The sequence below is a fragment of the Oncorhynchus keta genome, chromosome 28, assembly GCF_023373465.1.
Source record: "Oncorhynchus keta strain PuntledgeMale-10-30-2019 chromosome 28, Oket_V2, whole genome shotgun sequence".
Lineage (NCBI taxonomy): Eukaryota > Metazoa > Chordata > Actinopteri > Salmoniformes > Salmonidae > Oncorhynchus > Oncorhynchus keta.
Window position 1 is genome coordinate 37065158 of NC_068448.1, and position 15659 is coordinate 37080816.

The 15659-nt window shown below is 41.8% G+C and overlaps 1 protein-coding gene across 3 annotated transcripts; it reads left to right on the plus strand.

Moving 5' to 3' along the window:
- The first annotated feature begins 546 nt into the window (after window positions 1-546).
- Window positions 547-15121, plus strand: tprg1l (tumor protein p63 regulated 1-like). 3 transcript variants are annotated; one of them, XM_035741009.2, is made up of 7 exons: window positions 547-766; window positions 1182-1400; window positions 1767-1858; window positions 11351-11401; window positions 11622-11747; window positions 12159-12312; window positions 12435-15121. In XM_035741009.2, the coding sequence occupies exons 2-7, from the start codon at window positions 1203-1205 to the stop codon at window positions 12627-12629; spliced, it is 816 nt and encodes a 271-aa protein (XP_035596902.1). In that variant the 5' UTR covers window positions 547-766; window positions 1182-1202; the 3' UTR covers window positions 12630-15121. The 3 variants fall into 3 exon arrangements, with proteins under 3 accessions (XP_035596902.1, XP_035596900.1, XP_035596903.1); XM_035741010.2 differs by lacking the exon at window positions 547-766 and adding an exon at window positions 945-1066; XM_035741007.2 differs by lacking the exon at window positions 547-766 and having other exon boundaries at window positions 942-1400.
- Window positions 15122-15659: the final 538 nt, after the last annotated feature.

Genomic DNA, 15659 nt, shown 5'->3' on the forward strand with positions numbered 1-15659 from the left:
TGATATCCCATTTAATTGATCCCCAATCCTTAGGTAAGGCCGTACAGTGCGATATGAATGTCAATACGCACAATAGGTTGACTGGGCAGGTGATTTCCCACAGTCAAAGTCCCATTATTTGACGTGTCAAGCTAACATGCTAATATTTGCGTAAACTCTTCACAGTTGTGTTCTGTGGGTGTCGCCGGGTAGACTTATACCATTTCATTGCTCCACATTCCAACAGTCAACCTTGTTTAACATGATCTAATCTACATATGGCATGATTCCACCAATTGTAATCTTCTGCGTAACTTTCAACGAGGGACTTTTAGTTTGAAGGCGAAACGCAAATTCCACTATGTGGCTAATCCTTATTGTGGCTAGCTATACAACAAATAACCCGGTCAGGTCAGGCCATACTAGCTGGCTGCTTATAACGTTATAACGTGGGCAACAGGGCTAAGTAGCTGGCTAGCTAGTTATTTCATTAGAACAACAAGTGGCTATCTAGCTAAAATGTCCTCTATGTTGTTGGTGTATGCAACACGATGGACTGACTGGTTTAAAAGTGTATGATGTGAGAATGTATGTGTATGTGATTATTTTAATAGAAGGTGATGCCAAAGAAAAATGTCCATCCTGAATGGCCAATAAAGTTGTATTATATTCTTAAACGGAAGCTAACGGAACGAAACAAGAGGAACCTATCTGAATTTGTCCAATAGGGGCGGCCGTGGTTAGAGCGTTGGGCCAGTAAACGAAAGGTTGCAGGATCGAATCCAAGGTAAGACATCTGTCGTTCTACCCCTGAACAAGTCAATTAACCCACTGTTCCCCGGTAGGCCGTCATTGTAAATAAGAATGAGTTCTTAACTGACTTGCCTGGTTAAATTTAAATACAAAATAAAAATAGGAACTCTTGTTCTAGCTGTTCGGACTAAGGATTACAGCTCAACAGTGGCGGGGGTGACACTTGTTTGAACTGCAGATTTCCCCTTTAAGAGGTGAAAAAAAGGAAATCTAAGGGGGGGAAGTGAGGCAGGGGTACTTCCTTGTAAACACCATCCTCTCTGATCATATTATTGTGCGTAATGACCAATTCAAAACAATACACCGTTTGCTGAATCTTTATTTTCGAGAGGATAGGTTGAAGTCTATTTTGTGCTTTTTATTACAACTCAGTTTGCACTATGCTTCAGCTAAACGACACGGTTGAACCAATGAGTCCGGGGGCTGCGGTCCTTCATCCGGCAGAGGCAGAGGATGGAGTCGAGGTTGCCTTCACACCGCCGGGGGCCAGAGGGAGCCTTGGGTATAGTTCTTCTGTAGCATGTTGCTCCCCTTTACAAACGTTGACGCCGTTTCATGTCCACAACCCAACAATGCAAGCGAAAGTGAAGGATTATTTCGTCTTTAGGGTAAGTCTGGCTAATAATTGCCCTTTTTTTTTATCTGAACAAGGTTGGATATTAGCTAGTTAGCAAGCTAATAGGCTAGCTTGGAAACAGCTGTCAAACGCTCACGCTGCAATCAGTTTGCAATTGCAGATTGACTGCTTGGCTCGCTCTGATTTGAAGGTGCGTATTTGTGGCAGTGAACACCCATGCAACATGTCATTACAAACTAACCTCTATTTCTTAGATTGTGAAACAAACCGTTCTGTTAAACGCAACCATTTATTCAGACAACTGCAATTTATTCAGCTATGATATATGGAACAATCTGCTCGATTATTATAATGATTAGTGGACTGAAATCAATGAACTGTGGCCTCTTTATTTCAGCCAGGGACCATTGAACGAGCAGTGAATGACATCAGAACAGTGGGCCTGCCTTCAGAGGATGGAGAAGTGCTGAGTGTGTGGCTGCTTGCAGAGTGAGTCATTTTATCAGCAATTCACATCATCACATAGGCCAGTAAAGTTACATTGACAGTACAGAAGTTCCCAAATTTGGTCCTGGGGCCCCCCCTGGGTGCACGTTTTTGTTTTTTGCCCTAGCACTACAGGTGATTTGAAATGAGCTTGATGATGTCTGAGTGTTTTCAATGATTCATTCCAGTGGAGAACAACTGCCCCTTCTCATTGAAGCCATGGAAGTTGAAGGCCGACCGTGGTACTGCAGACATTGTTAGCGGAAAACAGGATCCCCCAATTAGTGGTGAGGAGTCTACCATGTCCAGAAGCGACTTCATTTTAAGCTTTGTTTTAGTATTGACAGTTACAGCTGATTTAGGGACTGTATATCGATTCACTCTCCTTAAATATTTAATCTGATGTATTTGTTTTGGTCTCTGAATTGTTTAATCAAATAAAAACTACAACCTTTGTCCTGAATTAGCCTAGAGCGCATGTGTGTCCAGCAGCTATATCCTGTCCTAAACTTGAACTATGCTATTGTTTTGTGCATAAATACTGCACCCTTAAACTTCAAAACAATCATGTAACTACACCGACCAAAAATATACATGCAACAATTTCAAGGATTTTACTGAGTTAGTTCATATAAGGAAATCGGTCAATTGAAATAAATTAATTAGGCCGTAATCTATGGATTTAGCATGACTGAGAATACAGATATGTATCTGTTGGTCACAGACACCTTAAAAAAAGAAGGTAGGGTTGTGGATCAGAAAACCAGTCTATTTTGTGTGACCACCATTTGCCTCATGCAACACGACACATCTCCTTCACATAGAATTGATCAGGCTGTTGATTGTGGAATGTTGTCCAACTACTGTTCAATGGCTGTGTGAAGTTGCTGGACATTGGCGGGAGCTGGGACACGCCGTCGATACAGAGCATCCCAAACATGCTGAATTGGTGTCATTTCTGAGTATGTAGGCCATGGAAGAACTGGGACATTTTCAACTCCTAGGAATTGTGTACAGATCCTTGCAACATGGGGCCGTGCATTATCATGCTGAAACATGAGCTGATGGCGCGACATTGGGCCTCAGGATCTCGTCCATGGTATCTCTGTGCAGTCAAATTACCGCTGATAAAAGGATGTCTGTAGCTTATGCCTGCCCATACCATAGCCCCGCCACCACCGTGGGGTGCTCTGTTCACAACATTGACATCAGCAAACCGCTCGCTCACACGACGCGATACACATTGTCTGCCATCTTCCCGGGTACAGTTGAAACCAGGATTCATCCGTGAAGAGCACGCTTCTCCAGTGTGCCAGTGGCCATTGAAGGTGAGCATTTGCCCGCTGAAGTCAGTTACGACACCAAACTGCAGTCAGGTCAAGACCCTGGTAAGGATGACGAGCACACCTGTCAGGTGGATGGATTATCTTGGCAAAGGAAAAATTCTCACTAACAGGGATGTAAACAAATTTGTGCACACAATTTGATAGAAGCTTTTTGTGCGTATGGAACTTTCATTTCAGCTCATGAAACATGGGACCAACACGTTACGTTTTTATATATTTTTTTCAGTATAAGACATTTGTTGGAAAGCTAGATTTATTTTTTGGGAATAGTCATGACTGGTTCAAGCTGTCATGTCGATAAGACAGCAGTTGCGAAGGATATCATTGCTACTTAATGTGGATCTAAGTTCCATTGGCGTAGGGTTAGCTGGATGTTTCTGACTGGTCTTGAAACTGTGACAATGGCCAGCCTCTCCCTGCTTGCCTCAATGGGATATGTAGAGATTTTGCCAAGACAGCCAGATATACAGTACCAGTCAAGTTTGGACACATCTACTCATTCCAGGGTTTTTCTTTTTCTTTTTACAATTTTCTACATTGTAGAATAATAGTGATGACATCAACTATGAAATAACACATTTAATCATGTAGTAACCTTTTTTTATTTTTTTTTTACAAATCAAAATATATTTTATATTTGACATTCTTCAAAGTATCCACCTTTTGCCTTGATGACAGCTTTGCACACTTGGCATTTTCTCAACCAGCTTCATGAGGTAGTCACCTAGAATGCATTTCAATTAACAGGTGTGCCTTATGGCAAGAACAGCTCAAATAAGCAAAGTGAAACAGCAAAGTGAAACAATCAACAACATCATTACTTTAAGACATCTTTCTATTCCGCAACAAAGCCTCCTTCACTCACGCCGCCAAACTTACCCTAGTAAAACTGACTATCCTACCGATCCTCGACTTTGGCGATGTCATCTACAAAATTGCTTCCAACACTCTACTCATCAAACTGGATGCAGTTTATCACAGTGCCATCCGTTTTGTCACTAAAGCACCTTATACCACCCTCCACTGCGACTTGTACGCTCTAGTCAGCTGGCCCTCGCTACATATTCGTCGCCAGACCCACTGGCTCCAGGTCATCTACAAGTCCATGCTAGGTAAAGCTCCGCCTTATCTCAGTTCACTGGTCACGATGGCAACACCCATCCGTAGCACGCGCTCCAGCAGGTGTATCTCACTGATCATCCCTAAAGCCAACACCTCATTTGGCCGCCTTTCGTTCCAGTTCTCTGCTGCCTGTGACTGGAACGAATTGCAAAAATCGCTGAAGTTGGAGACTTTTATCTCCCTTACCAACTTCAAACATCTGCTATCTGAGCAGCTAACCGATCGCTGGCAAATAGGCCACCCATTTTTACCTACCTCATCCCCATACTGTTTTTATTTATTTACTTTTCTGCTCTTTTGCACACCAATATCTCTCTACCTGTACATGACCATCTGATCATTTATCACTCCAGTGTTAATCTGCAAAATTGTAATTATTCGCCTACCTCATGCCTTTTGCACACAATGTATATCGACTCCCCGTTTTTCTTTTCCTATTGTGTTATTGACTTGTTAATTGTTTACTCCATGTGTAACTCTGTGTTGTCTGCTCACACTGCTATGCTTTATCTTGGCCAGGTCGCAATTGTAAATGAGAACTTGTTCTCAACTAGCCTACCTGGTTAAATAAAGGTGAAATAAAAAAATTAAAAAACATGAAGGTCAGTCAATCTGTACAATTTGAACGTTTCCTCAAGTGCAAAAACCCATCAAGCGCTATGATGAAACTGGCCGTCGTGAGGATCACCACAGGAAAGGAAGACCCAGAGTTACCTCTGCTGCAGAGGATAAGTTCATTAGTTACCAGCCTCAGAAATTGCAGCCCAAATAAATGCTTCATAGACACATCTCAACATCAACTGTTCAGAGGAGACTCCGTGAATCAGGCCTTCATGGTTGAATTGCTGCAAAGAAACCACTACTAAAGGACACGAATAAGAAGAGACTTTCTTGGGCCAAGAAACACAAGCAATGGACATAGACCAGTGGAAATCTGTCCTTTTGGTCTGAGTCCAAATTTGATTTTTTTTGGTTCCAACCGCGATCTTTGTGAGACACAGAGTAGGTGAATGGATGATCTCCACATGTGTGGTTCCCACTGTGAAGCATGGAGGAGGATGTGTGATGGTGTGGGTGTGCTTTGCTGGTGACACTGTCAGGGATTTATTTATAATTCAAGGCACACTTAACCAGCATGGCTACCACGGTATTCTGCAGTGATATGCCATCCCACTATCATTTGTTTTTCAACAGGACAATGACCCAAAGCACCTCCAGGCTGTAAGGGAAATTTGACCAAGAAGGAGAGTGATGGAGTGCTGCATCAGATGACCTGGCCTCCACAATCATCTGACCTCAACCCAATTGAGATTGTTTGGGATGAGTTGGACCGCAGAGTCAAGGAAAAGCAGCCAACAAGTGCTCAGCATATGTGGGAACTCTTTCAAATCAAGACAGTTGGAAAAGCATTCCTCATGAAACTGGTTGAGAGAATGTCAAGCGTGTGCAAAGCTATCATCAAGGCAAAGAGTGGCTACTTTGAAGAATCTTGAATATATTTTGATTTTGTTGAACACTTTTTTGGTTACTACATGATTACATATATGTTCATCATTTTGATGTAGAAAAGTTTTAAAAAAGTAGGTGTGTCCAAACTTTTGACTGGTAGTGTGTGTGTGTATATACACATACAATTTTGTACCCTTAACCTTTTTTTAAACTGACTATTGTATTTGTTGATTTTTTTTATATCTGACTTTATTAGTATAATGAGTAATCTAGGAATGTCATTAGTTAATTTACACAAGAACGTGAGAAAATAGCAACTCTACAGAGTGCCAATGCTACAATGAATGGCTAAATTAATTTAGTCGTATACTCCACGGAGTTCTTCTTCACCATTCTATAGTTGCCAATAATTGCTTCTGATACACCAGATGTACAGTTAAAGTCGGAAGTTTACATACACTTAGGTTGGACTCATTAAAACTCATTTTTCAACCACCTCACAAATTTCTTGTTAACAAACTATAGTTTTGGCAAGTTGGTTAGGACATCTACTTTTTGTGCATGACACACCTCAGAAAAAAATAGTAGACATCCACAAGTCTGGTTCATCCTTGGGAGAAATTTCCAAATGCCTGAACATACCACGTTCATCTGTACAAACAATAGTACGCGAGTATAAACACCATGGGACCACGCAGCTGTCATACCGCTCAGGAAGGAGACACATTCTGTCTCCTAGAGATGAACATACTTTGGTGCGAAAAGTGCAAATTTTCTTCACCTTGTGAAGATGCTGGAGGAAACGGGTACAAAAGTATCTATATCCACAGTAAAATGAGTCCTATATCGACATAACCTGAAAGGCCGCTTAGCAAGGAAGCTGCCACAGCTCCAAAACCACCAGACTGGTGCACTTCACAAAATAGATGGCATCATGAGGTAGGAAAATTATGTGATATTGAAGCAACATCTCAAGTCATCAGTCAGGAAGTTAAAGCTTAGTTGCAAATGGGTCTTCCAAATGGACAATGACCCCAAGTATACTTCCAAAGTTGTGGCAAAATGGCAACAAAGGACAACAAAGTCAAGGTATTGGAGTGGCCATCACAAAGCCCTGACCTCAATCCTATAGGAAATTTGTGGGCAAAACTGAAAATGTGTGCGAGCAAGGCCTACAAACCTGACTCAGTTACACCAGCTCTGTCAGGAGGAATGGGTCAAAATTCACTCAACTTATTGTGGAAGGCTACCCAAAATGTTTGACGCATGTTAGACAATTTAAAGGCAATGCTACCAAATACTAATTGAATGTATGTAAACTTCTGACCCACTGGGAATGTGATGAAAGAAATAAAAACTGAAATAAATAATTATCTATTATTCTGACATTTTACATTCTTAAAATAAAGTGGTGATCCTAACTGACCTAAGACAGGGCATTTTTACAAGGATTAAATGTCAGGAATTGTGAAAAAATGAGTTTAAATGTATTTGGCTAAGGTGTATGTACACTTCCGTCTTCAACTGTATGTCTTTGAACCAATTGTTTTTAAATCACACACAGAAGTTAAAAAGATTGAGTTGCTAATGGCAGCCTGCAGTACCCCGGTCGGCCTTCAATTTGAGCAACTCAATGAGACGTGAGCACTGCAAAGTCACTTTCTGGAGTAGCTCAAACAGCGCATGTTGTTCAGTGCTATCCGGGATTACTTGAGATGTCCCTACCCTAAACCTAGCCCAATAATGGACTAAAGGACTCCTTATAGTCCAATGACCTTACATGTTCTTTTTTTTTTTTAAGGAGAATTGGCTCTGGAAGCCAAATACTCAAATGTAAACGTGATTCGATTATTGGTTGCGGTAGGGTTCTAGAAACACAAATCCCTCTACTTTCACATGACAATACACACTGTTTTAACATTTGCAGCTGACAGTATTTTTCAGTGACAACACGTTTGGGCGTCAGTCTTCCGTCTGCACACAGTTGTACGGAGACACAGATGGCTAATTGGCACAGGTGGCCCACTCTCTTCCGTAAACAAGCACTGTAACATACCAATATGGCCTTGTGGGAACCCTATTAAAAGGGTGTAGTAATTGTTTTTTTGTTAAATTATTTCTCGATATTATATTCTGAAATATATTTAATATCGTCAATAGGCGCTAAAGATAGTTAACGTCTATGAATGGGGTACCTTTACCCCTAACCGTTTTACATTTCAACTTCAATGGGGGTAGGGACGTCCCAATGTTTCCGGATAGCACAGACCATGTTGTCTCCATGAACTAAATATCTTGCGCAATTGTGTCAGACGTTATGCTTCGTACACTGTCCACGAGAGATTTACCAACCCATAGGAATAATTGAAACCGCCTTCATTTGGCCTCAATGCGCTATCGAGTTTTCACAACGAAATGAATGGTTTCACGTGATCGATGGCCTTGTCCATTCATATCATTGTTTCACCCTCTCATAATCTCGGACACCCGGAACTAATGGAGGTTCGTCTTTCTATGCACCCACCACCCTCAGTATATGTCTGTACTTCCGTTTTATGACAGCAGGGGGCACTAGAGACAATGAGGCCGCATAGAGAGAAATCAATTAGGTTATTATTGCCGAGTAACTGCGATGTTGATCCATCCTCAGTTTTCTCCTATCACAGCAATTTTAAAAACGGTTTTAAAGTCACAATTGGCCTCATGGTGAGAAGGTTTCCTTTCTCTCCAGAAGGATGCTTATTTTTTAGTAGTGAAGGGTTGTGTTGACACACCATCCATAGTGTATTTAAACAAAAAAATATTTAACCTTTATTTAACCAGGTAGGCTCGTTGAGAACAAGTTCTCATTTGCAACTGCGACCTGGCAAAGATAAAGCATAGCAGTGTGAACAGACAACAACACAGAGTTACACATGGAGTAAACAATAAACAATAAACAACATAGTAGGGGGAAAAAATCTATATACATTGTGTGCAAAAGGCATGAGGAGGTAGGCAATAAATAGGCCATAGAAGTGAATAATTACAATTTAGCAGATTAACACTGGAGTGATAAATTATCAGATGAAAATGTGCAGGTAGAGATACTGGTGTGCAAAAGAGCAGAAAAGTAAATAAAATTAAAACAGTATGGGGATGAGGTAGGTAAATTGGGTGGGCTATATACCGATGGACTATGTACAGCTGCAGCGATCGGTTAGCTGCTCAGATAGCAGATGTTTAAAGTTGGTGAGGGAGATAAAAGTCTCTAACTTCAGAGATTTTTGCAATTCGTTCCAGTCACAGGCAGCAGAGAACTGGAAGGAAAGGCGGCAAAATGAGGTGTTGGCTTTAGGGATGATCAGTGAGATACACCTGCTGGAGCGCGTGCTACAGGTGGGTGTTGCCATCCTGACCAGTGAACTGAGATAAGGCGGAGCTTTACCTAGCATAGACTTGTAGATGACCTGGAGCCAGTGGGTCTGGCGACGAACATGTGGCGAGGGCCAGCCGACTAGAGCATACAAGTCGCAGTGGTGGGTGGTATAAGGTGCTTTAGTAACAAAACGGATGGCACTGTGATAAACTGCATCCAGTTTGCTGAGTAGAGTATTGGAAGCTATTTTGTAGATGACATCGCCGAAGTCGAGGATCGGTAGGATAGTCAGTTTTACGAGGGTAAGTTTTACGGCGTGAGTGAAGGAGGCTTTGTTGCGAAATAGAAAGCCGACTCCAGATTTGATTTTGGATTGGAGATGGTTGATATGAGTCTGGAAGGAGAGTTTGCAGTCTAGCCAGACACCTAGGTACTTATAGATGTCCACATATTCTAGATCGGAACCATCCAGGGTGGTGATGCTAGTCGGACGTGCGGGTGCAGGCAGCGAACGGTTGAAAAGCATGCATTTGGTTTTACTAGCGTTTAAGAGCAGTTGGAGGCCACGGAAGGAGTGTTGTATGGCATTGAAGCTTGTTTGGAGGTTAGATAGCACAGTGTCCAAGGAAGGGCCAGACGTATACAGAATGGTGTCGTCTGCGTAGAGGTGGATCAGGAAATCGCCCACAGCAAGAGCAACATCATTGATATATTCAGAGAAGAGAGTTGGCCCGAGAATTGAACCCTGTGGTACCCCCATAGAGACTGCCTGAGGACCGGACAACATGCCCTCCGATTTTACACACTGAACTCTGTCTGGAAAGAAGTTGGTGAACCAGGCAAGGCAGTCATTAGAAAAACCGAGGCTACTGAGTCTGCCGATAAGAATATGGTGATTGACAGAGTCGAAAGCCTTGGACAGGTCGATGAAGACGGCTGCACAGTACTGTCTTTTATCGATGGCGGTTATGATATCGTTTAGTAGTAATTAATTACTTCACCATGAAAAGGATATTCAATGTCTGCTTTTTAACTTTTTTACCCATATACCAATAGGTGCCCTTTGCGAGGCATTGGAAAACCTCCCTGGTCTTTGGTTGAATCTGTCACACTTCGACTGAGGGACCTTACAGATAATTGTACATTATGTGTGGGGTACAGAGAGAGTCATTCCAAAATCATGTTAAACACTACCATCAATAAAGCTGGTCTTAATGACTAGTAAGCACATTATACTTCACATCGCTTCCTATCTCATAGGCATAGGGTGCGGCAGGGTACTCTAGCGCATTGGACTAGCAGCCGAAAGGTTGCAAGTTCGAATCCCTAAGCTGACAAGGTACAAATCTGTCGTTCTGCCCCTGAACAAGGCAGTTAACCCACTGTTCCTAGGCCGTCATTGAAAATAAGAATTTGTTCTTTAACTGACTTGCCTAGTTAAAGAAAGGTTAAAAAAATAGAAGGTATTGGTAGTGTTATTAATGTGACCTCGTCACTATTAGCAAGCGTGACAGTCATTCACCTATTAAAGGGATACTTTGGGATTTTGGCAATGAGTCCCTTTATCTACTTACCCAGAGTCCAATGACCTTGTGGATACCATTTTTCTGTCTCTAACTTCATACTGGACACAGAGGTAGTTTCACAAGCCAATGCTAACTAGCGTGACACAATCTACATTTAATTCATTTTAAATTCAGGCTGTAACACAACAAAATGTGGAAAAGGTCAAGGGGGTGTGGATACATTCTGAAGGTTCTTTATCCTACTCCCAGTCACTTGCATGTATGTATGCATGTATATACTTGCATTCTCGTGTTTCTAACTCACATCGTAGTTCTTGTGGTTTTTATTCTATATTATTATTATTGTATTGTTGGGAAAGAATGTCACTACTATTTTACACCTATTTTCCTGTGGATGTGGTAAATAAACTTTGAAACGATATTAGTGCAAGTGAGAGGCAAGGATAATATTTTTGGGGCAATTAAGAGCCATGTAGTGCTTAAAGGCATGTTTATTTATCCAGTTAATACATACCATCTCCATGAAAAATTATATTCTGCAGGCAGATGCCAATTGGTAAAGAAATCACACAACCCCTTGGTACATTGTAGTCTCTCTTACACCATTGTGACTTCATATTTTCATGAATATCTCATTACATTATTTCGCTACAGATGAGAATGCTAAATCTGAATGTAATAATGTTTCCCTTAGAGTTGACCACTGGAACAACGAGAAGGAGAGACTGGTGCTCATAACTGACAGGTAAACCAAATGATTAGTGGCAAATGTTACGATTGTATATCCATTTGAACCCAATTGGAGGGATCCATTCCCATATAATTTGATACATTATTGTTGCCGACTGGATGAAAGCCTCGACGCGGTTGTGATATATTCGTGCTGATAAAGGCGTCAAACTTGCATGAACGTTTGTACACTCTTCACTTAATTTTCCATATTGTCCCTCTTGGTTTTCTAACAGGTCCCTGCTGGTTTGCAAGTATGACTTCATCAACCTGCTGTGTCAGCAGGTCATCAGAATCTCCCTTAATGCCGTGGACACCATCTCAGTGGGCGAGTTTGAGTTCCCGCCCAAATCACTCAACAAGTAAGCGCCACTGAGCTATGACCCTGTACAGAGACCATGTACTTACAACAACACAAGACACTTGTCGATGTTTCGATGTTCTGAAATAATTGGATAGGTACAGTATAAGCAATATGGTAGAAGGCTAACGTTCACTTGGGATAGGCTTGGTGGAAATGTTGCCATATTGCTTATACATATCCAACTATGTTGAGTCTACTCAAGTCGCTTGGGGTTGTTTCTGGACAGGGCCAAATACACTCAGCAGTCAGACGTGTTCAGTAGGCATGGAAACCGAAAACTAGGAACGCATATTGGACAAGTATAGATACACCTGTTTCTAAAGCTTTTCTCCTCTCGTGCCTACTGAACACAGCCTACTATTCATTGATTACTCCCAGCACACTGGAATTACAATAAGTGTCTCTACAGGAGGGAGGGCTATGGGATTCGGGTTCAGTGGGACAAATGCCCACGCCCCTCCTTTGTGAACCGCTGGAATCCCTGGTCCACAGACATGCCCTATGTCACCTTCACTGAGCACCCCATGGCCCGTGCCGACGAGAAAGTGGCCTCTCTCTGCCAGGTTAAACTCTTACGTTGCCACCTCCCCTCCCCCATCTACAATAATAACAATTTATATGCAATATTCATGTTCACATGGGAGCTTGGTATATTAAACACTGAGCTGCTCTCCTCTTCTGTCAGATGGACATCTTCCGGACCCAGCTGGTTCAGGCAGTGAAGAAGGCCCACAAGGAGTTTGCCATTCCGGGCAAGGCCAACGGAGTTCTGATCCTAGAGAGGCCCCTCCTCATCGAGACCTACCTGGGCATCATGTCCTTCATCAACAATGAGGCCAAGCTGGGCTACTCCATGACCAGGGGAAAGATTGGCTTCTAAATGTTTCCCACTGAGTGACCCTCTTGTTCCACAGCAGTGGGAGCGCTGTCAAACTGTGTTTTATGAGTGTGTGTCTGTCTGCTCGTGGAATGCTGACAATGTGGCTGTGTCATACCCAACGCTTGAGTATAACCGGCGGGCAGCAAGCCTGAGTTCTCTCCACTCCTGCCACAGTGCTCTCATGCAAAGTTGTTTTCCATTTGCCATAATTATTTAACCCCCGAGTGGAGAGACCTACAGTATGTGAATTTGGTGTGTTTGTGTGATTAGGGAATGTCGCTAATTGTGGGTACAGTGCATACTGTTTACCTTGCCATTGTGAAAATACTGTAATACACACCTGATGCTGCTAGGTGAACCTGACTGAGCCCTTGGAAGTTAATATTATTGTGGGCCTTTTGTGCAGTATGAGGGCATGGTTAGGTGCTTTAACTTTAGGTATAAGAGTGGGCTTTATCAGCGCTCGTTATTACAGAAACTGATGCAATGAGCTTTGCCTGATCAAGCGGTCTACCCATTATTTTCAACCTGAGACGCCTTGCAAAACTGCAGATTTTTGCATTAGCCAGATTGGCTCTAAAATCCATCATATTGGGACGTTGTAGTGATAAGATTTGAGAATTAATGCGGCTGCCGGTGCTACAATCCGCTTTCAGTCAAAACCATGACCACTATTTTACTTTAACTATACATTGTCTGGTGCAAGCCCAACTACAGATATCCCCTTGTGACAATTTTCTTAAATTGATTAGGGCTACTCATCTCCATTTCTAGAAAACACAGCCTTTATCGTCCTCATGCTAGGCTAGTTCATGCTGAAACAGCGGATTAGGTCCTATGAAAATGTGATGTATAACATTGGGGTGAGTAGCTGCCGGGGAAGTGTTGTGGAATATGTTACTTTAGCATTAGCTACATAGCATGAGGACAAGAAAGGCAGTTTAATTCCAAACTAACAGTATTATGATTTGCCATCAGGCATTGTGGGATTAAAAGTACAGTGACACCTTCCATGCCTGGATTGAGGCACGTTTTCATACCCGTTTGATTCTTAGTGTTGACCGGTATAGAAATGTCTAGAAGGGGATAAAATAATCCCTTCTACATATGGTTTCACCAAACAATCTACTATTCAAATACACATCTTGCTCAAAGGCTAAAATAAAAAAATCCATGTGGGAATAAAAATGGTGGCCATTTTAGATTACATCGATCTATTAGTCAACTATTCAAGTAACTAACTAGTTAGGGCTGTAGCCATAGTCGACATAAACCTCAAAGAAAAATGCAACTTAAGTTAAATTGGATACAGCGTTTGAAATTTCAGCCTCAATCAGATTTGCATGTTAAAGTCTCCTTTTCGCAAGCGTTTGCTCGCACGGCTTTGCCCCGGACCTTTTGTTCAGTAGCTCTCAGGAACAGAATAATCCAGTTCTGTTAAAGTATTTGGAAAGGACTATAGTGAAATAGTTCCATGCCATTGTTTGTTCTCCCCTCGACCTGAGGACCTCCCTGCCCCCACCTTTTAATGGATTTTCCCTTCTTACAGGTGTCTCCTCTCCCTTGCCATTTGTTTTTAACCACTTAACCCCCTTGGCCTCTGCTTTACCGATTTGTCACTTCCATGTCGACGTTAGAATGCTTGAGTGCTTGCTCGGCGAGAACACCCATGCTGGCACCCAGAGGAACCTTAAATACCCAACTGTCTCAACCTAAACAAGCACAAAATTTAAATGTATCAGCGCTGCACAGGAGCCAATCGAAGGAAGTGATTTAATGTATAAGGGACAATACCAGAAAGTGACATTGGCTGAATATAATTGAAACTGATTAATCATAAGTCAATTGCAAATGAACAGTCTAAGATTTCCTAGAGGCCCTATTACATTTCAAACATTCTTCCATCAGTCACAATGGTTGATGGACATTCAATTTTGTTTTTAAACAGAGTAAGATGTCATTCTTGCATGGGATCCAAACGGAATATTTCAAAGTATGCAAGACAAATCAACGTCAAGAAATCCAGGAACCAAATTTAAACTGGTTTGAAATAAACCGATCTCTCTCATCCATTCACCAGAGAAGAATCTGGTTGTTAGGCCTCTCCTTCACACAAGATCATGCTTTAACTGCTCGAATGAACTAAGATGTCTGTCCAACTACCTTTTTTTTTCTTCCACTCCTAAATATAACATGCATGTCTTGCATGTTGGTTTGCATGCAGTCTCTGTTCAACTTCGAAAATGCTCCAGAATAGCAATTGATGCAGGTTTTGAGTGTTACAAAAAGAAAACTAACTTCTTGGTCAAATGCTTAATATTTGTAGCACGGTCACCAACGTGAGGCAATTGCCTAAATTACTTTGATATTTCATACTGGGTAAATCTGATATCCAACCCATTTGCAGGTTAGTTTGACTCATCACGCTGACTATATGCTCATACTGACCTTGAATACTGTACATTGCTTATTAAATATACTCATCAAAATCATGTCTTGTGGCATTGTTTCTTACACTGCAGGTTCCTGTAAACCCAGTTTGAAGTACCCTGGGGATTAGGGATTTAGCCAAAGTAGAAAAAGTTTCCCAGACAGTCTAGGACTATACTTAATCTCTTACTTTGACCCCATGGGGAAATTTTGTTGCAGTGTCACGTACACATTTAAAGTGGCGTTTAAATACGAAACAAAATTGACAATACAACTTTCACAAGTTTACATACCAATAAAAATGATTAAAGAAATAAAACACACAAAAGACTGGCCTGCTGGCCTTAAATAGCCCGAGCTATTTAGGAGGGATATCACACCTGGCACAAATGATTGTCTAGTTGTTTTTTTCCTCCTAAGGGGTGCCCTATACCTGCGTCCAGAGGGTGGCTTTGGTCTAAAATGATTTTGTGAGCCTTGCGGAGAGCCCTGAACTTAAATATCTCACCCAGGCCTGAATGTTTGACTCCAAGTACCTTGCTTGCTGTGGTAATAATCACAGATGATCCACGCTATAGCACTGAACTTTGGCAATATGGA